Below are 21586 nucleotides of genomic sequence, written 5' to 3'. Positions count from 1 at the left end.
GTTTGATAATAAATACATTCTAACAGAAGGATTTATATTCGGAGTACAAAAATGTGACGCTACCAAAAAGAGCACCTACGTCGCTTAATAATAAAACAATAAGCCCATAACAGTTAAGGCCCCCTTCCCCAAAACTCACCAGCTATCCCCACTGCTTTTCTTTGCCCCTTTAGAAATTCCAGCAGTCTTGCAGCATGCTCTGAAGGCTAACAAATCTAGAGAGACAAGGTCGGTGAGGTAATATCTGTTATTGGACCAACTTATGTTGATGAGCGAGACAAGCATTCAGATTTACATAAAGCTCTTCATCAGGCCCAGACCTGAAGTAGAGCTCTGTATAAGCTCGAAAGCTTGTGTCTCTCACCAATAGAAGTTGGTCCAGTAACAGATATTGCATCACCCACTTTGTCCCTCTAATATCCTGGAACCAACACGGCTACAACACTGCATACAAATCTGAATCCTGTCAGACCAAGGAGAGCAATTTCCAGAGTTGAGGATCCCTCATGGAAAATGCCTTGTGAGCACCTCTGTCCCTTTTAAACCATGGGACTGTCAACTCAGGTAGTTCCACTTACCACAACTGCCATAGTTAGCTAGGGAGGGTGATATTTCATGTGTTCAGGGACTGCAGGCCTTTTCGATCTAAACAAATTCCTTTAAAATGCACCTGGAAGCTAATGAAAAGCTAGAACTCTGATATTGGAATCCCATAATTGTAAACAGAATGGTGATTCTGTTGATACCAAACAATGTTTTAAGTTTATAAATATGTGATAACTCTCAAATGCAAAACTTCACATTGGCCTCCAATCTGTCTTTTGTACAAGAAAAATAAACATACTTCAGTGCACAGCATGCACTGCATAACCTCCCCTGCCCTGAACATGACTATGCTTGATTAACAGATTGCGTTTCTGTCTTAGGGACGGAGGAGACTTGCTCGCGATGCAATAACTACTAAAAAAGAAACTGAAGAGGATAAAATGCAGGACAAATTAAAAGATAACAACAAAGAAAATAAAGATGTAGAGGAAACACTTGAGAATGCAGAGAAGAAAGAAAATGAGACACCACTCGGGAGAAAGAACACACCAAAGCAAAAAGAGAAGAAAATGAAAAAACAAGAGGAATCTGATAAAGAATCTGATGAAGAGGAAGAGAGAAGGCAAGAGAGGTACATATTAACTTACATCCGCTCTTTAAGAGAATGGCTGTGTGGTGGTACGGTGGCACTCTGTATAAGCTGAGTACAAGGGAGGTTTAGGATTCCATTCCAGGAGATCAGATGTGAATCAGGTCCATGATTTTCACACACACGCGCTCCCCATTACAATTTTCCCCTCCTTGTGCATCTCCAAAATAGCAGAGGCCTGCTGTACCTGAGGGAGGATTCGTTCCTGGGAGATGGCAGGTAGTATTTCTACTGTTATCTTCCTCCAAGGGTTCGGTCAGGGAGGGCAGCATTCTAGTTTTGGGGGCCATACAGGAGTTTCTCTTGAGGATGCTTCCCAGGAGAAGTATTGAATCAGTGCATCCCTGGATGCTCTAGCTCTGTTCTCATCCCAGCCCCACTTCTGGGATGCTTTAGCCAAGAGTGTCGCCACCCTCCTCAGTTGCACACAATATTTACTGCTGTACCACTTCTCTGGATGGACTTCTGTCACTGCGGGCTTAGATTATATTGGTATTTGTGCACAGTACTACACGCAAGCGCCAGCTAGGATTGGCTAGGTGTTGTTAGGTGTTGTACAACCATGTAGTGATAAATGGTTTTCCACACTCTGTCTTGTCTATTTATGTTGTATGATTTGGGGTAGAAAGTGGATGTAACATATAAGCAAAGTGGCTAATGATGGTTGGCAAATGTCCAGCTTGTGCATGTTTCTATTTTTATTTAAATGTATTTTAGAGGGCTGGAGGGGATGAATTAATAAGAGCAAAGGAGAAAGGAAGGGAAAGGGGGGTTAAAAATGAAAAGGGGAGATGGATTGAAGAGGCAGGGAAGGAGAGAGAGCAACATGGAGGGCAAGGAGAGAGTGGCAGGCAACAGAACAATGTAAAAGAATGAGGAGATGTTGGAGTAAAGAGCCAACTAGTAGAAAATAGCATCCATAGTACAAACTGAGAGGCAGAATTGGTTTAAATCACTGCTGTCCAGGGGTTGTGAAAACAGGCTAGGCCTCTCTCTTCCCACCCTGCTAGTTCTGACTACCCCCTCGCTCCATTCAGGGATTGGTTTTGCTCATTGTGACATAATTCACTTGTGCACTTGGGGCACAAGCTGAGAGTGAATCAAGCCTGATGACTTTTTGTTTCAAACAACTGGAGAATGTGTTGACTGCATCATCTCCATATCATTTCCATATGAGGAGAGATTAATAAGACTGGGACTTTTCAGCTTGGAAAAGAGATGACTATGGGTGGATATGATAGAGGTCTATAAAATCATGACTGGAGTGGAGAAAATAAATAAGGAAGTGTTATTTACTCCTCTTAACACAAGAACTAGGGGTCACCCAATGATATTAATAGGCAGCAGGTTTAAAACAAACAAACAAGAAGTATTTCTTCACACAACGCACAATCAACGTGTTGAACTCTTTGCCAGAGGATGTTGTGAAGGCCTAGACTATATAACAGAGTTTAAAAAAGAACTAGATAAGTTCCTGGAGGATAGGTCAATAGTTATTAACCCAGGATTGGCAGGGATGGTGTCAATAGCCTCTGTTTGCCAGAAGCTGGGAATGAGTGACAGGGAATGGGACCACTGTTCTCTTCATTCCCTCTGAAGCACCTGGCATTGGCCACTGTCGGAAGACAGGATACTGGGCTAGATGGACCTTTGATCTGACCCAGTCTGGCCATTCTGATGTTCTCATTTTGATGCACTCCTGGAAAAAACAGTGACTTCAAAGAAGGCTGCGCTTTCAGTCAAAAGAAAGATCTTGCAGAATAACACAGCAAGCAAAAATTCCATTCAAACATAGATACAGCGTGGGTGTACAGTAGGTTGCATAGGTGTATTACATATATCTACGGTCTTAGTCTTCTTTCTTGTAAGTACTAGATGCCTTGGCCATCATCTTTCCTTCTAGTGTAAACTGTTATTGCTGCAAGATAGGTTATAGTCAGAGATGAACTAACATTTATCTTTTGTACAAAGCAAACTGTGCATTTTCTGTCTATTTTGTCTACTTTTAGTTCTAGGTTTTGCTTCTATTCCAAATAATTTGTTTAAAAGGCCATGTAAGTATGTAGATCAGATGAGACACTGGTTATTGAAAAGACATTTTTCAGGCACCTAGTCCTTATTATTTTGGATCTTTCCTTAAGTTAAATGGTAGATATAATTTAAAAAAGAGGCTGTTAAGAATTTTTATCATGGTTAAAGGCATTTATTGTAACCTTGTGTTTACCACTATTTGCTTCAGTGGAACTGATTAGATATCCACAAAAGAGCCATTACATTGATAGTGCAAACATTTCATATAACTTGAAAGCAAATTGTGAAAGGTGGAAAAATTTAAAATAGCACATCAGAAGCAAATATTAAGAATTAAAGTTAGTGTCTCCTTGCTCAGCACCTCCTGTTTCACTTGAGCCTCAAAGCAGTGAGTTAATGTAATATATTTTGTCCATCTTCTTTCTGTGATCTCCATATGTTTCAGATGATAAGCATTAAAGCTTTCAGATAGTTTTGCACATAATAAATCATGTTAAAATGTGATTTGTGAATGAATCCGATGCATCATTTTTAACACTTCTAGCTTATGCAAAACAGAGTGGAGGTGTATGACTTGAATAAGCTATGACCAATCCCTTTTTTTATACATTGCACTTCATGAATCAAGGAACTCCCGAGTACAAACTTTTCTCTTCTCCTTCTGCTGATTAGAAAGGGAATATTTAACTAAGCTTTGGAAATTTTAGGTCTGATTTTAATTAAATAATCAGTGGGCATTATAAATATACCTTGCTACAGGGAGGAAATTGAAAACAAAGGAGAATCAGAAGGGGAGGAAGATGAGGAGGACACAGAGCCCTGTCTAACGGGAACCAAAGTGAAAGTAAAATATGGACGTGGAAAAACTCAGAAAATTTATGAAGCCAGTATTAAAAGCACAGAAATTGATGATGGAGAGGTTTTATATTTAGTACATTACTATGGCTGGAATGTAAGGTAAGAAGGAGAAATTACCGTTTTAACTTCATTTTAGTTGACTAAAAAAAATGTAAGGTTTCAGAGTAGCAGCCGTGTTAGTCTGTATTCACAAAAAGAAAAGGAGTACTTGTGGCACCTTAGATAAATTTGTTAGTCTCTAAGATGCCACAAGTACTCCTTTACTTTTTTAAAAAAAATGTAGCATTCATAGATTTTTTTTGCTTTTTAAGAGAAAATGTCATCAAAGGGGGAAGAGTAATGGGTCTCTTGGCCCTGCAGTGAATTAGTATTGCACAATAGGGTCAGATCCTGCTAAAACTTTTTTTTTCATGTGAGTACCTTCACTCACATATGAGTAATCCTATTGAAGCCAATGGAATTATGCATGTGTGTAAGTGTTTGTTTGCAGGATTTTGGTCCATCTCATCATAAAACTGTGAGTAGTACTGTTATATTAAATTGGAGTTCTTGTGGGAATAAATCCGAAGCCTGGTAATAATTGTCAGCAGGATCGGACCTTTGGCGAATATAGCGTTAGTCTCTAAGGTGCCACAAGTACTCCTTTTCTTTTTGAGCTATGATAGTGACTTTTAAATTACTCTGGCCTTTTAAGAAAGTAGTGTTGTGCTTCCGGATGTCACCGTGAGTATTAGAAATTGTATTGCATTTAGTATTAGGGTAGCTTATACAGTTATTGGTTTATTAACCTCTGAAATTTCAGCAACAAAAAATATGCTGGCAGTTGAACGCTCGCTATAATTAAAGAAGATATATGTTTTAAGAAATTCACGGTGGGAGCAGGGTGGGGAAGCTGAACTGTAAGGAGGTGTAGAAAAAATCCACTGAACACTTACGTTGTATTCCAAAAGAGTGCATTCCTTATATTTAATACCTGCTGTGTAATGGCATTTCTTTATTTTTATAAACAATGCAACTGTGCTAATGCCACAAAACTCAAATATATTTTAAAATGTATTTTCCTTGTACATTAAAATTTGAGACTTGCCACCTCATTGAATTCTTGAGAAATCTAAACAGACTTCCTTGAATGACATTATGACATCACGTAGGTTTGAAAGAAACCTTTTTTCCAAACTTCTATTCACATCCCCTCATCTATATTATTATTATTAATAATAATAATTAATAACAATGTAGGAGAATTTCAAAGGCACAAATGGCAGATAAGCACCTAACTCCATTTATGCCTTTGACAGTCTCCCCTAATGCTTAGTGTCTTTTGCCAGACGATTTGAAAACTCTTTAAAAACACAGGTAAGTATGATTATTTTATAACAGTGTTATAGATGGGGAAACTGAGGCGTGGAGAGATTAAAACTGAATTTCCTAAGGTCACGAAGTTGATGGAAGAGTCTGTAATTGACCCCAGGTCACCTGACTTCCAGTGCTTTGCTGGCAGGAGACCAGGAAGGTCTGCACCTTCAGATTTCCTCAGGATCTTAGGAAGGTAATTGCAATAAAACATAGCGCTAAATACGTTTTAAAACATCAGATACTTGATATGTTGCTAAAAGGGGGTTGGGGATCTATTTTGAATTGTTATTAAGGTCTTTGCAATTGAGCTTTGAATCATCAAATTACAATGAAACAGTTTTTAATGGGAGTAGTAACAGTGTGCTGTGTTTTGCCTTTAGATACGATGAATGGGTGAAAGCTGATCGGATTATCTGGCCTTTGGACAAAGGAGGACCAAAGAGAAAACAAAAGAAAAAAGCAAAAGTAATATTTGTAGATCAGTAAACTTCTTGTAATAGTTTGTAAGAGCTTAATGGCTCTCTCTGCTCCTAAGAATGAGTTTATTTTGCTGTTCACTCCCTAGCCCCTCCCCTTAATGTGTAGCCCAAAAAGGGTGAAGTTTTGACTATAAGCAGCGATGTACATTCATTGAATGCCCAATTTTGTGTCTTCAGAGTAAAGAAGACCAGGAAAAGGATGAAAAGAAGGATGAGGAGAAACAGAAATCAAAACGTGGCCGCCCCCCTCTGAAATCTACTCTTCTGTCAAACATGTCTTGCAGTTTATCCAAAACACCTAATAGTGAAGGTAAAGCAGGAGCCAGAAGTACACGGAGCAATATGTCAGATTGCTCATCATTACCAAATGGAACAGAAGGTACACCTGATGCAGTCATGTGAGACACTTAGGTGCTCATACATAGGAGAAATGTATGTAAATACTAATAATGTAACCCCACACGTTAGTATGAAACGTTTAATAAACATATTGCTGTATTGTAAGTCAACAGTTTTGAAGTCCTGTGCAGTCAGTCAGTTTACTAGCTATATAACAAATTTTATTCTATATAAATTAATTAGTTTTGATTTTGATTTTTAGGAACACCTCGCAGGCAGACGAGACGTAGCTCAGGAATGTTTGATTCTGATAGAGGATCAAACGGTGAGTGATCTCTGTCCTGTGTTTTGATTTTCATTCCTTTTTGAAAAAGCAATTTTAACCCCCCCTTTTTTCCTGCGAATTTTAATGCTGTTGAAAGAACTAAATTGACACCAGTGGAGGAAAAAAATTCTCTATTTCCTCCCCAAGCAGTTAGGGAAAGGGCAGCTTACCCCATGTTCTTGCATCAGTCTGCTTCAATCCTAATCCAGAGATAAAATTGTGGCCATTACTATGGTCACTCAATCTTCCAGTCTCACAGCTCATGCATCCGGCAGGGAGGCTAGTTAAGTACAAATGGTGGCAGTGTTGTTTGATGATAAGAACCCTTGTTTAGTATGAACTGAATCAAAGCCACCAATTCATTTCATATAGGTCCTGCACAACTATCATGCACCATCTTATTACTTGCAATCTATAGGGCTTCTGATTGAAACCACTGATTTAGCAATGAAATGGCTGTAACCCTGTTACCAGTCTTCTGAGCCATCCATTCCTTTTTGAGGTGAGGTGACTGGGGAGATTCAAGCTATAAGGAGACCTGTAAAACTATCCTGTCCTCCTGAACTCTGATTTATGTGTGGCTTTTTGATTTCTAAACCCCCTACCACCCCACCTAAAAAAAGAGAGTTTACACCAGTGCTACCATACTTCCATAGAGATCTAAAGTGACACTCGGAAAAACTGTAGCAAAAATACGTTGAATAATGCAACACATTTGGATTTTTTTTTTTTGAGTTGATGCAAAACCAAAACTCTTGATTTCCCCCCCCCCCCCCCCCCCAAAGTGATTTTTGACACTATATCTGTGTGGGTTATTGAATAGCATCTGCATAGCGAATATAAAAAATTGTGCTTTAACAATGACCTGATGTGTTGTTTTTTAATATTTTTTGGCAGATTCTGGTTCATCTGACAGTGAAGCTGATGAGACTTCTGAAAAGAGCATGAATGAAGAATTTTCTGCAGAAATTTCAGATATGGAAAAAAATGAAAAACTAATTGATGAGAAACCTGCTGAAGAAAACCCAAAGATCCCACATGTATTGATGAAAGAAAATGACAGGACTCAAGTGCAGCCTCTAGAAACTTTAAAACTGGAAGTTGAAGAAAGTGAACAAATAGTTCAGATTTTTGGAAACAAAGCTGAACAAGTGGAAGAAATTAAAAAAGAGACTGAAAAATCACCTAAGGGGAAGGGAAGAAGGAGCAAGACAAGAGACCCCTCTTTAGAGAATGTGAAGGTTTTGCCAGAAAGCCAAGAAGAGGGAACAAATGAAACCCTCATAGAATCTGAAAGATCAGACATTTCTTCCTTAGACAATAAAGAGTTTTCCACCACTACTGAAAATGAAACAGATCCCTGTACAAAAGATAAGAAGCTTTTGAAAAGGAAAACGTTGGAACAGACATCGCCTGAGAAAAAGGTACGACGAGAGTGTGAGATGGAAGTGCCAAATATTGTGTCTGAGGAGAGGACCAATGAATGTATTGGGATGGAGGAATGTAAAGACTTTCACGATGAAGAGTCACTCAGAACTGAAAATGAGGAAATGCCGTCTTTAGTAGCAGAGTCAGATCAACATGTTCAAGAGCTGACGAATGAAAACTTTGAATGTACATCTGAGGAAAATGAGCATATTCCATTAAAAGACGAGGACGACACTATGCCTCAGATTGGACCTGAAACTCTACTTTGCCATGAAGTGGACTTGGATGACTTTGATGAAAAGGAAAAGAGCAGTAGTGAGGATGCAGTAGCAGAAAAGCCAGATCCCAACTCTTTGACCTCAAATCCATCTGCCTTAACCCCTGCAGTCCAGCCTAACTTCTCTGTGGCCTCGCCCCTTGCTCTAAGTCAGGATGAATCTCGCAGTATAAAAAGTGAAAGCGATGTAACTATTGAAGTGGACAGTGTGGCAGAAGAATCTCAAGAAGGTCTCTGTGAAAGCGAGTCTGCTAATGGATTTGAAGCCAGTACCACTTCAAGCAATTGTAGTATAGCAGTACAAGACAGAGATACTGGAGAGAAGGGTAAGTGTTTCCCATGTGAAAAGCCAATCTCTATTTTGACAATTCCTGAAAGCATTGTAAATCCTGTATTGCTTTGCTAAGGACTATTGGCTCAAAAGTGGCATTTGGCGTCTTACTAATACTAGTTTTCAGTTCAATCTATTTGTTTTAAAAAGGGTATATTGAAGGCAGAAATATTTGAGGCACGTTTTTTCTTTTCCCTTCAGGTCAAAAAAGGCCAAGCGATGGCAATAGTGGGACACTGGCAAAGAAACAAAAACGTACTCCAAAGCGATCAAGTGCTGTAGCCAAAAATGAAAAGAATGGAACAGGTACATTTGGAAGTGAATGTTTGTGCTGTATCCATAACAAGTGTGTAGTAATCCATCCTTTTGATATTTATCCCCATTGTACATGTGTAGGGGTTTCCTTGCCAGGGCCTTTAATTAGTGTTGACTGGACCACTGACTATATATCTAGTAGAATATACCAGCTATTCAGTAATCACAATATCTGGCAGTCTCATGACTGTTACCGTCATCATTTTCGTTAGCATCTCTCTTTACAAGGCAGCTGTATGCGAAAAGATACCAAATATTTTACAGTTATATGTGTGTTGTGTTCAGCTCAGTTATCGTTTTTGTCCCTATGCTTGCTGAATAGAAGCACTTCCTTGAAAAATCATGTCCAAGCGCTTCTAAGGCTAGAAAGATACATTAATTATAACTTACAAGAAAAAATACATAGAGTGCAATGAGGTAAGTACGATACCTTTTTAGAGACAGGACTTTTATGTGTGGTTGACATGCTCAGATATGTAACCTTCTTAAATCAGCTGCAGAAAGTCTGGATTTAGTCTTCTCTACCCCCTTATAAGTAGTGATGACCTCAGATAGCTAAAGGAATTGAATCAAATAGGTCAATAGTCAGTGCCAACAATGGCATTGTTAAGATTTATGTCAAATAAATATTTTGGGTTCCCACAGTAACTGCAACAAATATTGTTCATAGGCTGTTAAATGATGCCTAATATGTGCAGAGTGACAGGGTGAAGATTTCTGTGGGAACTGTAACTTAAAATTTCCTGAGACTTGTATATTTGAAATGAGAACCTTTTATTTTGGCACTATTGTAAGAAGTCTTGCATTGTTTTTGTTTTTACAAAATAAATCTAACTATACACTGAGGTACAGGATCACACTACATGTCTATGTGAATATGGTACTGTAGAACCTCAGTTACAAACATCTCAGGAATGGAGGTCGTTCATAACTCTGAAATGTTCGTAACTGAAAAAATGTTGTTGTTCTTTCAAAAGTTTCCAACTGAACATTGATACAGACTAACATGGCTGCTACTCTGAAACCTGTTAATAAGCTTTGAAATTTTACTATGCAGAAGAAAAAAGCTGCTTTTAACCATCTGAATTTAAAAGAAACAAGCACAGAAACAGTTTCCTTACCTTGTCAAATCTTATTTTTTTAAACGTTCCCTTTATTGTTTTAGTAGTTTACATTTAACACAGTATTGTACTGTATTTGCTTTTTTTGTCTCTGCTGCTGCATGATTGTGTACTTCCAGTTCCAAATGACGTGTGGTTGACTGATCAGTTCGTAACTCTGGTGTTTGTAACTGAGGTTCTTCTGTATCAGAGATGTATACTCTTTACTGAAATGATCGTACATTGTTCACATCTATAGGTAATTAGTGCATTTGCACTCTGAAAAGTGACTCTAAGGTCTTGTCTACACTGAAATAACTAAATGTGTTTTTAAGTCACACCTGCTTTTTTGGCAGCAAACACATTTATTTTGGAATAAATGTCTGTATTTTTTTTTGTTTTTGTTTTTATTGTTTTTGTAGGTAAAAAATCTACTTTGGCAGGGGCTGACTCAGCCCCTTACTGCTCCCACCGTGGGGTTAGAGAGAGCACTGGTGCACCTGCAGATTCAGCTCATAGTGTACCTAACAAAATTAGAAAATTTTAAATGGGGTTGTCAATAATCTGAAACAATTTGGAATCCACAAAGGGAGCTGGGTCTTTTGAGTAAGGAAGCACAATTTTACCTTTCACTTTTCTGACCACAACCACAGTTTATGTAACGTAGATTATAGGGTTAGAAGAATACCAAAATTATAGGTCTGTCTTCTAATCAAAATTAATTTGTGTTATTACAGGACAAAGCAGTGATAGTGAAGATCTTCCTGTCATGGACAGTTCAAGTAAATGTACTCCAGTAAAACACATAAATGTGTCCAAACCACAGAAGCTTGCGCGATCCCCTGCAAGAGTAATTTCCCCTCACATCAAAGATGGAGAAAAGGATAAACATAGAGAGAAACATCACCACAATGCTTCCCCGAGAGTGTATAAATGGAGTTTCCAACTCAGTAAGAATTTTTTAAATTGTGTTAAATATTTAAATCAGAGTTCAAAATTATATTAGTACAATATCCAGAACTTGCTATATTCAGTTCCAAAAAGGCACCTGGCATGAATGCTTATTATCATTGTAAAGCCAGGTTTATTGGTATAATGTTATTTATTTCTGTGCTTCGCTTTCACGCTATAAAAGTCCTTTTAAAAATGGTATGATTTAAATTATCATCTTACTTTCCCCCCCCATTTAATTTCCAGCATGCGTTTAGCAGCTTATTACTTCAAGAATATCTAGACTGTGAAACTAATAAGTTATGTAATTTAAAAATAGTCTGGAATCCTAGTTTTCAGACGGCATAATCCAGGCATTCATCTCTAATTCTGGAATTGCTGGATTATTGGCTGCAAAAAGTCAGGTTGGGATTGAAGAGTTGAGTTGGAAGAGCAAGATGACTCACAAAATTATTGTGTAGGGGGAGGACAGAGCAGTTCTTTTGTTTTGTTTTTTGTTTTTAAATTCCATGATATTGAAACCTAAAACTCTGGGAGTCTGAGACAAATATTTTAGAACCAATAATCTTTTCCCCCACAACCATTAGTGCAGGACTAATGATCAATCAAGGGAAAAAATTGTTGATCCATGTAAATAAAGTATAATATATAAGTATATCATAGCTGTCCCTTTTATAAGGAGCACAATTCTTACTAATCTACCATAATTAAAACACCTTGGATTAAATGGAATTTAATAAGAACCTTTGTATTTTGAAGGGGGGAAAATGTGGGTTTTGGCTATCTGTCTTGTATGTAACCCTACGTAGTATAGCATTGTGGAAGTGCATTATTGGTTTGCATGTGATGTTCCAGTTATCATTTCTTAAAATCACCATCGTAAAGTAACTTTTCCCCCCACTCTTAAGATGAACTAGACAACATGAACAGCACTGAGAGAATCTCCTTTCTACAAGAAAAACTACAGGAAATCCGAAAATATTACATGTCCCTGAAGTCAGAAGTAGCAACAATAGACAGAAGAAGAAAACGATTAAAAAAGAAAGACAGAGAAGGTAAATTTCCAATTTGCTTTACACTCAGACCTCCCTCTCATGAGATGTCTGTTTTAAACATGTAAACCCCAAAACATTTAATTTAAATGACAACATATTCGACAGCCATTATTTTAACTTTTTGGAAAAAACAGTTACTATACGAAGTTTAACTTGTCTTCTATCCATACAGGATAAATTTAGAATCTACAGCATGGTTTGCTTTTCAAAATTCATACATATAATAAAATAAATTCTTGAATATGTAAAATTTTACTTTAAAAAGACATGGATCTGGACTTCGTATTGTACCCTGGATCTGGGTTTTCACAAGTAGCATAACAGATTGTCTTGTTCCTTTATGATTTAAGCCACAGAAAGGATGATGATAGTTATCCAGCTTGTGTGAACATAAGAGAAAAATAATCTGGACCAGTTTCATAAAGCTTTTTGTAGTAAAAGTAAATCTTATTTTTAATCCAGTAATATTTACTCATCTCCATGGTATCTGAGCACAGTATAGAAACATACAGAAACTAGAGTAGTTCTCTAAAATATTAAGGCTTTGAACCTACTAGTCGATACATGAGGAATCCACTTGTATTTTTCTATAACAGGACTTTGAGAAGTCTTCCTATACTGCTACTTCTCCTCCATGCCTATTTTAAATAAATTAAATAAATAAATGAAGGTAATGCTCATTAAAATGAGCAACTAGTAAGGACACTATGTTAAGCCAGGGATAATGGGTGCAGGCACGACGTAAGCTTCTACACACAACTCTGTCGACGTACGTCAAACTTGACAGGCCTCACTTGGGCTCTTTTAAGTTGTTTTGTGTGTGTACAGACACTAAGTCTGATACCTAAGCGGGCCTCCAGTGTGAAGGATAATTTGACAGTGTGGTGCTGATGTCCTGCTTTATGTATTTACAGTGTCTCATACAGGAGCATCCATGTCATCTGCTTCATCAGACACTGGGATGAGTCCATCATCGTCTTCTCCTCCCCAGAATGTGCTTGCTGTAGAATGCAGGTGATACATATTTCTCTGCCTTGTCAGCAGTTTGCTGCCATGGACATAAATCCTGAAATATAACCACAAAAAGCACTCAACTGGTTTGACATTGCCAAGTACATTCTGTACACTCTTCCACTGCTGGACTGTATCTTTTTCCTCCCCCCGGTTTTTTATTTTATTTTATTTTTATTTTTACTGTTGAGAAATTAAGCTCATTGGTAACTGAAGGTTTGTAGGCACCGTCTGACATGTTTGTCATCGTGTTTATTGTTTTTTTGTTAATACAGAGAAAGGGCACTTATCAGATTTGAAAAGTTATGTCCAATGAAGCATTCAGGTGTTCTAGGAAATCATAGAAAAGCAAGTGCATCAAACAGACATCAGAATATTATCAAACAGAATCAAGTTACTGCTGCACTTTCACCCAGCTTGTATGCTAACCCTTGGTGAGTAGTTCCTCTTTGTGGAAGCACTTGCTATACAGAACTGCCAAAGTATGTGTTCAGCAATGTGCCCAGTTTTAAAGATGTAAATGGGACAAAATAAATTGTGAAAGGAAGTGTAGTTAACTGAAAACTACAGTTGTAATAAGTCTTCCACTTTTTATAGGATTTTTGAGCACACGATTATGCAAATATTTTAATGTTTATTAATGTTTACAGTGGAATTGTGAATAAGTTTTCAGTGGACTATCTTATCCCTTGACAAAAATATTTTGTCTTTTTTCTATGTAATTTCAGAGTTTTTATTTTGTTACAAAAAGACGAAAAATGAAATATATAACAACAATGAAGTTATTTAACAAGATTTCTAAAGCTGAATTTTTTTGTGTAAAATAAGGTATCTTGCAACTTGTTAAATATATTTATTCAGACATTGGATGTTGTATTTTTATGTATTTTTTAAAATATTAATAAAATTGGAAAAAAATTCTAGGTTAGTTCACTCTTTTGAAAAAACATACCTATCAGTTGTAGCTCTTACAGGAGGTTTTATCCAGTAACCGTGCCTGTATGTGCAGTGGATCTGTCTATTCTTCCACAATGTAGAACTGTAATCGGGCATCTGGATTAAACTATAACCTTGTTTGGAAACTTTGGCAGTCCTAGTACTTACATTGTTTTGAGGAACAAATTTTATTGGGTTGCCCTTAAGATGCTTTGTCACAGTTTTTATGTTTGCTATACTGCCGAATGAATTTATATCTCCCAAAGTTGAGATGCAACAATAAAGTAAAGCAACTGTGTATACTTTGTCTGTGGATTGTCCCACGGGCTGATGCAGTTTGTAAATAACTCTTCCAAAACCATGTATTTAAAACAGTTTGCATATACATTATGTATAAAAGTGATTTTTTTATCAGTTTTTTATTCATGTTTGTACATTGAAAGGGGTTTTAACCCCTCTTTCTGTGTTTAAAATGCTGTAGAGTAATAACATAGATGCTCTAGACTGTATATCAGGATATTATGGTTCACACAGCAGAAAGTCAGAGCGAAACACTAGTGATGGGGGTAGCATTACTACGATTGATGTTTCTTGAAACTTCATTTTACCACATTTGTCAACTTGTGATTCCAATTCCTTCCATTTTCGCAGAGAATTAAAGAAAAAGTACTCTTGTAAAATGCACTTTTCTGTCTTTTCTTAAGCAAAGCAGAACTATTTCAATGTAAGATAAAATGGAGTTAGAGAGCATTAATAAAGGCCATGTTTTAAACATAGGCTTTATATTTTTTTATTTAAATGATTGCTCTTGTAAATCTACTGACATCCTAAACAATAGAAAAATCAAACTTTGTTAAGTGTTGTAAAAAAATGTTCAGAGCTAACTTTCACTGTTAATTTTATATTAAATATAAATAATAAATAAAAATAATACTCATTTATTAAGGAAAATAACATGGGTCACATTTTCTCAAATTGACTTCCATGCTTAATATTTGCAGAAGTAAATCTTAAATATTGAGTGTAAATAATTCCATGTATTGCTCTTGGATAAATTTACATCTTGTGCAAATATTTAGCTTGTCTAAATACTACCACCATTTCTCTAGAACAGCTAGAAAGATTTTGATATAAATCACCGTTTCAAATGTTGTGGATGAGCCTCTAACATTCTGTACTATAGCATAGTTGTTCAAAACGAACAACTTGACTGCTTCCACTTCGCCTTTGACTGGTTAATGTATGGTCGGGAAACTGTGAAAAGGTGGGTAAGGCAGCCATTCAGTGCTTGAATATTAATTAGGAATTTGGGTTTTGCAGACTAAAAAGCAGTTAAAAGAAAGAGGGCTTTTCTTTTCCTTCTACTGTTTACCACTGGTTCTATCTCCTGCATGTATTGCTTTTCTAGTCTGCCTCCTAGGAGAGAGGTATATCATTTGGTTAGACTCCCCAAACACCTGTTTCGGTAGATGTTTAAAGTTTTCTATCTGGATTTTTTTTTTGTCTTTAAGGCTACTAAATGTTCAACAGGGAACAATCTTGTAACAGCAGGGAGATGGACAAGATGACCTAGTAGGCCTTTCATTTCCAACTTTGAGTACAATTCCTTTCTCCTCCTTCGAAAACAATTCTTAAATATCTTTCATTGCCTTAAATAAATCTGGTGAAGAAGACACAGCGATTATGGCTGGTATTAAAATAACTATCTAAGCAGTTTTGATACAGCTAATAATGATGCTTTACTTCCTGGTTGTGCTAGCAGATTTTTTGGCAGGGTTATTCTTCCCTTCTCATCTCTCCCACTGTCATCCCAAAACTACATACTTCATTTGGAAGGTATGTCAGGAGAGAAGATTTTGTCAAATTCTACTTTTTTACATCAGTTGAAGCTCCATTTCAATTGATAGAATTGCATTACTCTTAACAGCAGAATTTGCACCCCTTATTTAGCTGAGCTACCAACAAGAGCCACTGAAGAACAAGTAGGCACATTAGAAAACTGCTGTTGTGATGTAAGATAGCTCTAGGAACCGAAGATTGATTTGGTGTAAATCTGAAAGATTGAAAATGTTATAGGAATGTGAATTTGAACCAATATTCAAAGCAGCAGGTTTGTTTCTCTCTATCTTGAAATAGTTGTCTCCTTTCTTCTTCTGACAGCTAGTTAATATTCTGTTTCACTAATGTAATCAAAAACACTTAAATTTCTCCAGACCTTTAAAGGGACTTATTGTAGAGAGAGACTCTGTGCTTCTGTTTTTGTTTCCACAGAAATGTTGTAGGAGCTATTTCATGTTCTAGCATTAATGATTTTAAAAAATAGTTAAAAATGTAAGTTTATCAACATCCTGTTAAATCTCTTTCCTGTATTTCCCTTCCCACCACCAGTGTTTGTCCACGATATCTGACAGTAGCTATCTCCTACCTAACCAATCTGAATAGAGCAGTGATGTCCAGAATAGTGACAAATGGTGATTTCACAAGCACTGAATTGTCAGTGCATAAAGTGAGGAGGTGGCCTAGACAAAAGAGAAAGTTACACCCACTTACTTAGTAATTAAAAATGAAAGGAAATTGTGTTAAGGGTAATTAAGAGCGCACATTTCAGCAAAATATATTATCTTTAATTTAAAGGGCCAATGTCTAGGGAAACTTTTTAAAGAACAACTGCAGAGCAGCAAAGCTGATGGTATCACTTCTTTACAATAGTGGCATTAGTACTTATGATATGTTCCATTTGAGGATCTTGAAGTGTTTTAGATAGATTGATGAATTAAGCCACCCAACAGGCAATATCTTTATTTGATACATGAGGAAAATTGAAGAGCAGAGTGGTTACCAAAGATGACTTTGGCAGAACCAGAAAGAGACTGCTGGTACGGAGTCCTGTGTCTTTACCACAGAACTGTCTGGCCTTCTACTCTGGTTTCTCTTACTCAGCATGATGTTTGTCTTTGGAATGCAAATTAAACTTTAGTTACATGATTCCATCATGTATAATATGTTCGTTCACCTTCTGTCCCTGTAAACAAGAAGAATACTCTTTCTCTCTTGGGTTTATGTGGAGACTGAATGACTTTTTTTGGGTGACATTTATTGGAATCTGCTGCCTACAGTGATGTCTTCAATTAATATTGAACAGAAATGCTTGCTTAGTGTAGTCTAGGCCCTTTACAGAAAATCCCACATAGTATGAACAAAAAGTCCGCTGAGATATGTGCAGTTTCCATCCTGCTATGGCCAAGGAGTTTATTCCCCCTCTTACAGCCTGTGGAATGAGCAATGGAATTGTCATATCTGTCCAGATCTTAAAAGGTTCACGGACCAGTAGACCAGGGCCATTCATGCACTGAAAATGGTTTCTCTTTTCCCTTTTCCTAAGTTGCATGTGTTTTCAAGCAAACTGAATGTAGCATGTGCTACCAAAGCTTCCCTTTTTGGACAGCTTTTTCATGCTACGGAAACATAAGAGGGCAGGCCACCATGAATTAATTCAATGGATTCCTAGGTGGTTCATGGAGATGGGGAAGACACTTTGGTCCATTGAGCCAATTTGGTGAGATAACAATGGAATGCTAAACAGCTCCAGATAACACTGAATTTTACCACTTTGTTTCTGCCTTTTAAGTGTGTGAACAGGACATATCTAGCTATTTGTTGTACCATGTAACTGTTTTACAGATTCCGTGCATTGAGAACTTGTTTGCTTAGCTCTTTTAAGCTTGCAATTTTTTAAAATTACCTGCAACAGTAGTCCCTTAAAATGCTAGATAAGGACTGTTTTTTAAAGATGTAGGGAGCATGCAACAATCAAACTTTCATGAAGCATATGAGGATGACCCAGCTGACCCACAAACATTCAAGGATTTCCATTCTTCAAATACAGGTATTTTAAAATTAGCTCACATTCCCCAGCATTTATCAAGCCATTGTGCTCATACTGAGAAATAATATATTTACTTTATTGGTGAAATTTTACAAATACCATTATGTTTTCTTCTTCAGCATTGATGTCTGAGGATGTATCTTAAAAGGATATGTATTAAATTTCCTAACAGTTGTATGAGGAGTACTAAATTTAAACATTCATATGATCACTTCTGAATATTGATGTATTGATATGTGTGTTAATTTTTGGAAATCTAGCAACACCCACACTTCCATGAGCCCTTACTTACTAGTCTCAATGTCTCCTTTAATTTAATTTTCCCAGGTTTCCTTGCTTCATACCCTTGGCCTGAAAATATGCTGGCTTTTTATTTTTAACTTTGACACTGGTGTGCTGGTACAATGGAAGATGTATATCAAATGTTGTGTTTTTCTTTGAGTTTATGTCTCTGTGCATGCTCAACCATGGGATGTGTGTGCATCTGTGTACTCTTGATTGAAGACTGTGAAGTAGCGCTTGTGGGCCCGCACCTGTGCAAAACAACACTTCATGCTCTGAATGAGGGGATAGAGGTTATTTGTTTCTTAGCTATTGACTTTGTTTATTGTATTTTATTTTGTTTGTGCTCTCTGGAGTGGGGGTTTCGTCCTTCTTCTGGAACTCTGTGCCAGAGCACAATTTGTTATGCCTAAGACCCCAGGGTTTAAGAACTTGGTCTAGACCCTCTCCATTACACAAGGAATCTAAGAGACTGGAATTACTGGGCAGATTGAGTTATTTGTCAGCTGCTCTTCAATTGTGTATAGTTAACTATCAGGCCTTGATGATGAAATACAGCTTTACCACATATTCAAAATGTACACACTTTTATTGAACATCTACCACAAAATCAGACAAGAGCGACCAGTCTCAGTCCATCATGGAGGGGCAGGCAATCCTCAACCTCGGGAACTTAAAACTACTATTTTCTAGCATAACACTTCAGAATGGTGATATTAGCTACCCTTCTCTCATCCTCGGATCCAGAGTACTGGTTTGTTGCCCTCTACCTATAAGCTGACTACTTTCATGTAGCCATCCACCCATTGCACAAGTGCTTCCTGTGCTTTGTAATAGGAACAAACCCCTAGTGATGGAGAGTTCTTTCCTTTGGGCTCTCCACAGCTCTGAGAGTGTTTACAAAGCTACTTTCATCAGTAGGGTGGAGGTGTCTCAGTATTCCCATATTTGGATGACTGGTTGATCAGGGATTTATCACAACAAGAGGTTCAGTCAGCTACAACCAAGGCATTAGTATTGTTCCAATCACTAGGACTTAGTATAGATTTGTTGTGATTGATACAAACTCCAGTACAAAGGACAAACTTCATAGGAACCATTTTGGACTTCACATCAGCAAGAGCCTACCTACCCTTGAGCAATGGTCTCAAGTTGCAGTGGGGGAAGTCTAGATTGGATATTAGGAAAAACTATTTCAGTAGGAGGGTGGTGAAGCACTGGAATGGGTTACCTAGGGAGATGGTGGAATCTCCATCTTTAAAGGTTTTTAAGGCCCGGCTTGACAAAGCCCTTGCTGGGATGAGTTAGTTGGTGTTGGTCCTGCTTTGAGCAGGGAGTTGGACTAGATGATCTCCTGAGGTCTCTTTCAACCCTAATCTTCTATGATTCTATCAAGGGAGAGATTTTCCACCCTATCTGGCCTAATCTCTGCGCTGTAGTTAAACCCACAAACAACCAGGAGGGCTTTTCTTCAGCTTTTGGGTCACATGTCTGCCTCCACTATTGTGACTTCCTATGCGAGACTACTCCTTGGATGTCTCCAGATGGGGTATAAATACTGTTCTTAACCACAATAGACACAAACCCTCCAAATGGGTCATGGTGCCTCAAAGGTGTTGGGTGCACTTATGTGGTGGAAGAACCCACAAAGGGTCTGTATAGCAACCCCATTCTTGCATCCCACACCATCACAGAGCCTCATAACGGACACATCTTTGTTAGGATGGGGAGCTCACTTGCAGTGAAATACAGCTCAGGGCAAAAGGTCTGCAAGAATCACTGCTTCACATCAATATTCTGGAGCTGAGAACAGTTTTTTACGCTTGCCAATACATCCTCTGTGCCATTCAAGCCACTCAGTCAGAGGAATGCTAGAGAACAGGACAGCAGTGCATTACATTAACCGCCAAGATAGAGGCAAGATCCCAGTCCTTATGTGCAGAGTCAGTAAGACTCTGGAACTGGTGTTTTTCCCATTCAAAAAACATATTCGCTGTCCTACCAGACTCAGATACAAGTGCAGGACTCCCCGAGCAGACTCCTGGCAAGACCATGAATGGGAGCTCAAAGACTCTCTTGCAACATCTGCCAGACCTGGGGTCTACCACAAATAGATTTCTTTGCCATCCCAAACAACTCCAAAGGTCCCCTGTTTTGCTCCAGTGGAAGTTATGGTCTCAGTTTGCTGGAACACGTGCTGATAGCTCCATGGCCTCGTGCCCTGCTTTGTGTGTATCCATTGCTTCCATTAATCCTCAAGACTCTTCTCAAGCTCAGCAAAGAGAGGGCAAAAGCTATTCTTATAGCACTAGCCAGGCCAAGATGGGTGTGCTATTCAAATTTCATCCACTTCTCAGAGGTGGCACCCCTCCAACTTTCTACCACAGAGGACCTATTGACACAGAACTCGGGGTCTCTCATTCACCCCAACTCTTCCTCTGTGAACCTCAGGGTGTGGCTCCTGAATGGCTCTAAACCATGGAATTAACCTGTTAAATTGCAGTAAAATCAGTGTTTTTGTCCAGTAGAAAGCCCAGGAACTGCCAGACTTACCTCCAGAAGTGGAAACATTTTCATTCTTGGTGCTGTCTTCCATCTTCCCAAGCCTTGGAAGTTCTGCCTTCCAAGATTCTGGACTACCAAGTGGAATTTAAAAGTGAGAGGTATATCAATGACCTATTAGGGTACAGTTGTCTGATATCACAGCTTTCCACTCACCCATTCATTGGCTCTTCCTTTTTTCCCACCCTGTCACAGACTGATTCCTCAAAGATCTATACAATTTGTATTTTCCTGTCTGAAACCCAGCTCCCCAATGGGGCCTCGCCCTGGTTCTTGATGCTCTGCGAGCCCTCTTCGAACTGATGGCCACCTGCTCTCTCCTCCACCTCTTCTTCAAAACTTCATTCCTGGTCACTATTACATCAAGAACAATAGGAGAGGTGGGGGCCCTCATGGCCACTACATATCACCTTTTATAGGGACAAAGTTTGTACTATGCCTTCATCCCCATTTTCTCCCTAAAGTCTCATTTGGCATATCACATTAACCAAAAGATTCACCTGCCTGTATTCTACCCAAACCTCATGCTTCTAAAGAAGAATCAAGCCTTCATTCAGTGGATGTTAGACACCCCATCCGCTCTGTTCACAGAGTCCCACTGAGACAGACTCCTGAGGGAGACTTGCAGAATCTTAGGGAGCTGAGCTGTGACACTCAGCAGTGCTATCAAACAGTAGGGCTTATTAGTTGACTGGAACACAGCATAGGAAGACCAGGGTTATCACAGAGAAGTGAAAGTTAAAGCATAGTCTATTCCGGGTAGCCAGAGCCCAGCCAGGCTGTAGTGAGTCCTATTGTTCAAACTCTGTCTCCCTCTCTGTCTGATCTCCTTTTGTCAGACTCCCAACATGCCATTGACTGCTTCCCAT

At 38.2% G+C, this 21586-nt stretch overlaps 1 protein-coding gene across 3 annotated transcripts in view; it reads left to right on the top strand.

Annotated features, from left to right (window-relative positions):
• ARID4A (AT-rich interaction domain 4A) overlaps positions 1-13821 on the top strand; it is a 62120-nt gene extending 48299 nt beyond the window's left edge. Inside the window, exons 16-26 of one of the 3 annotated variants that reach the window (XM_074956431.1) lie at positions 927-1177; positions 3986-4183; positions 5821-5905; positions 6097-6298; positions 6521-6583; positions 7481-8614; positions 8821-8925; positions 10772-10984; positions 11894-12040; positions 12955-13054; positions 13327-13821. In XM_074956431.1, coding sequence (XP_074812532.1) covers positions 927-1177; positions 3986-4183; positions 5821-5905; positions 6097-6298; positions 6521-6583; positions 7481-8614; positions 8821-8925; positions 10772-10984; positions 11894-12040; positions 12955-13054; positions 13327-13489 — 2661 coding nt within the window. In that variant the 3' untranslated portion in view covers positions 13490-13821. The remainder of the gene's footprint in view (positions 1-926; positions 1178-3985; positions 4184-5820; positions 5906-6096; positions 6299-6520; positions 6584-7480; positions 8615-8820; positions 8926-10771; positions 10985-11893; positions 12041-12954; positions 13055-13326) is intronic. The other 2 variants (XM_074956432.1, XM_074956433.1) reach the window with 2 other exon arrangements.
• The last annotated feature ends 7765 nt before the right edge of the window (positions 13822-21586 follow it).

Source organism: Natator depressus, chromosome 6, assembly GCF_965152275.1.
Source record: "Natator depressus isolate rNatDep1 chromosome 6, rNatDep2.hap1, whole genome shotgun sequence".
NCBI classification, from domain to species: domain Eukaryota; kingdom Metazoa; phylum Chordata; order Testudines; family Cheloniidae; genus Natator; species Natator depressus.
Note: the sequence above shows the minus strand (reverse complement) of the source record. Positions and strands in the feature narration are given on the sequence as shown.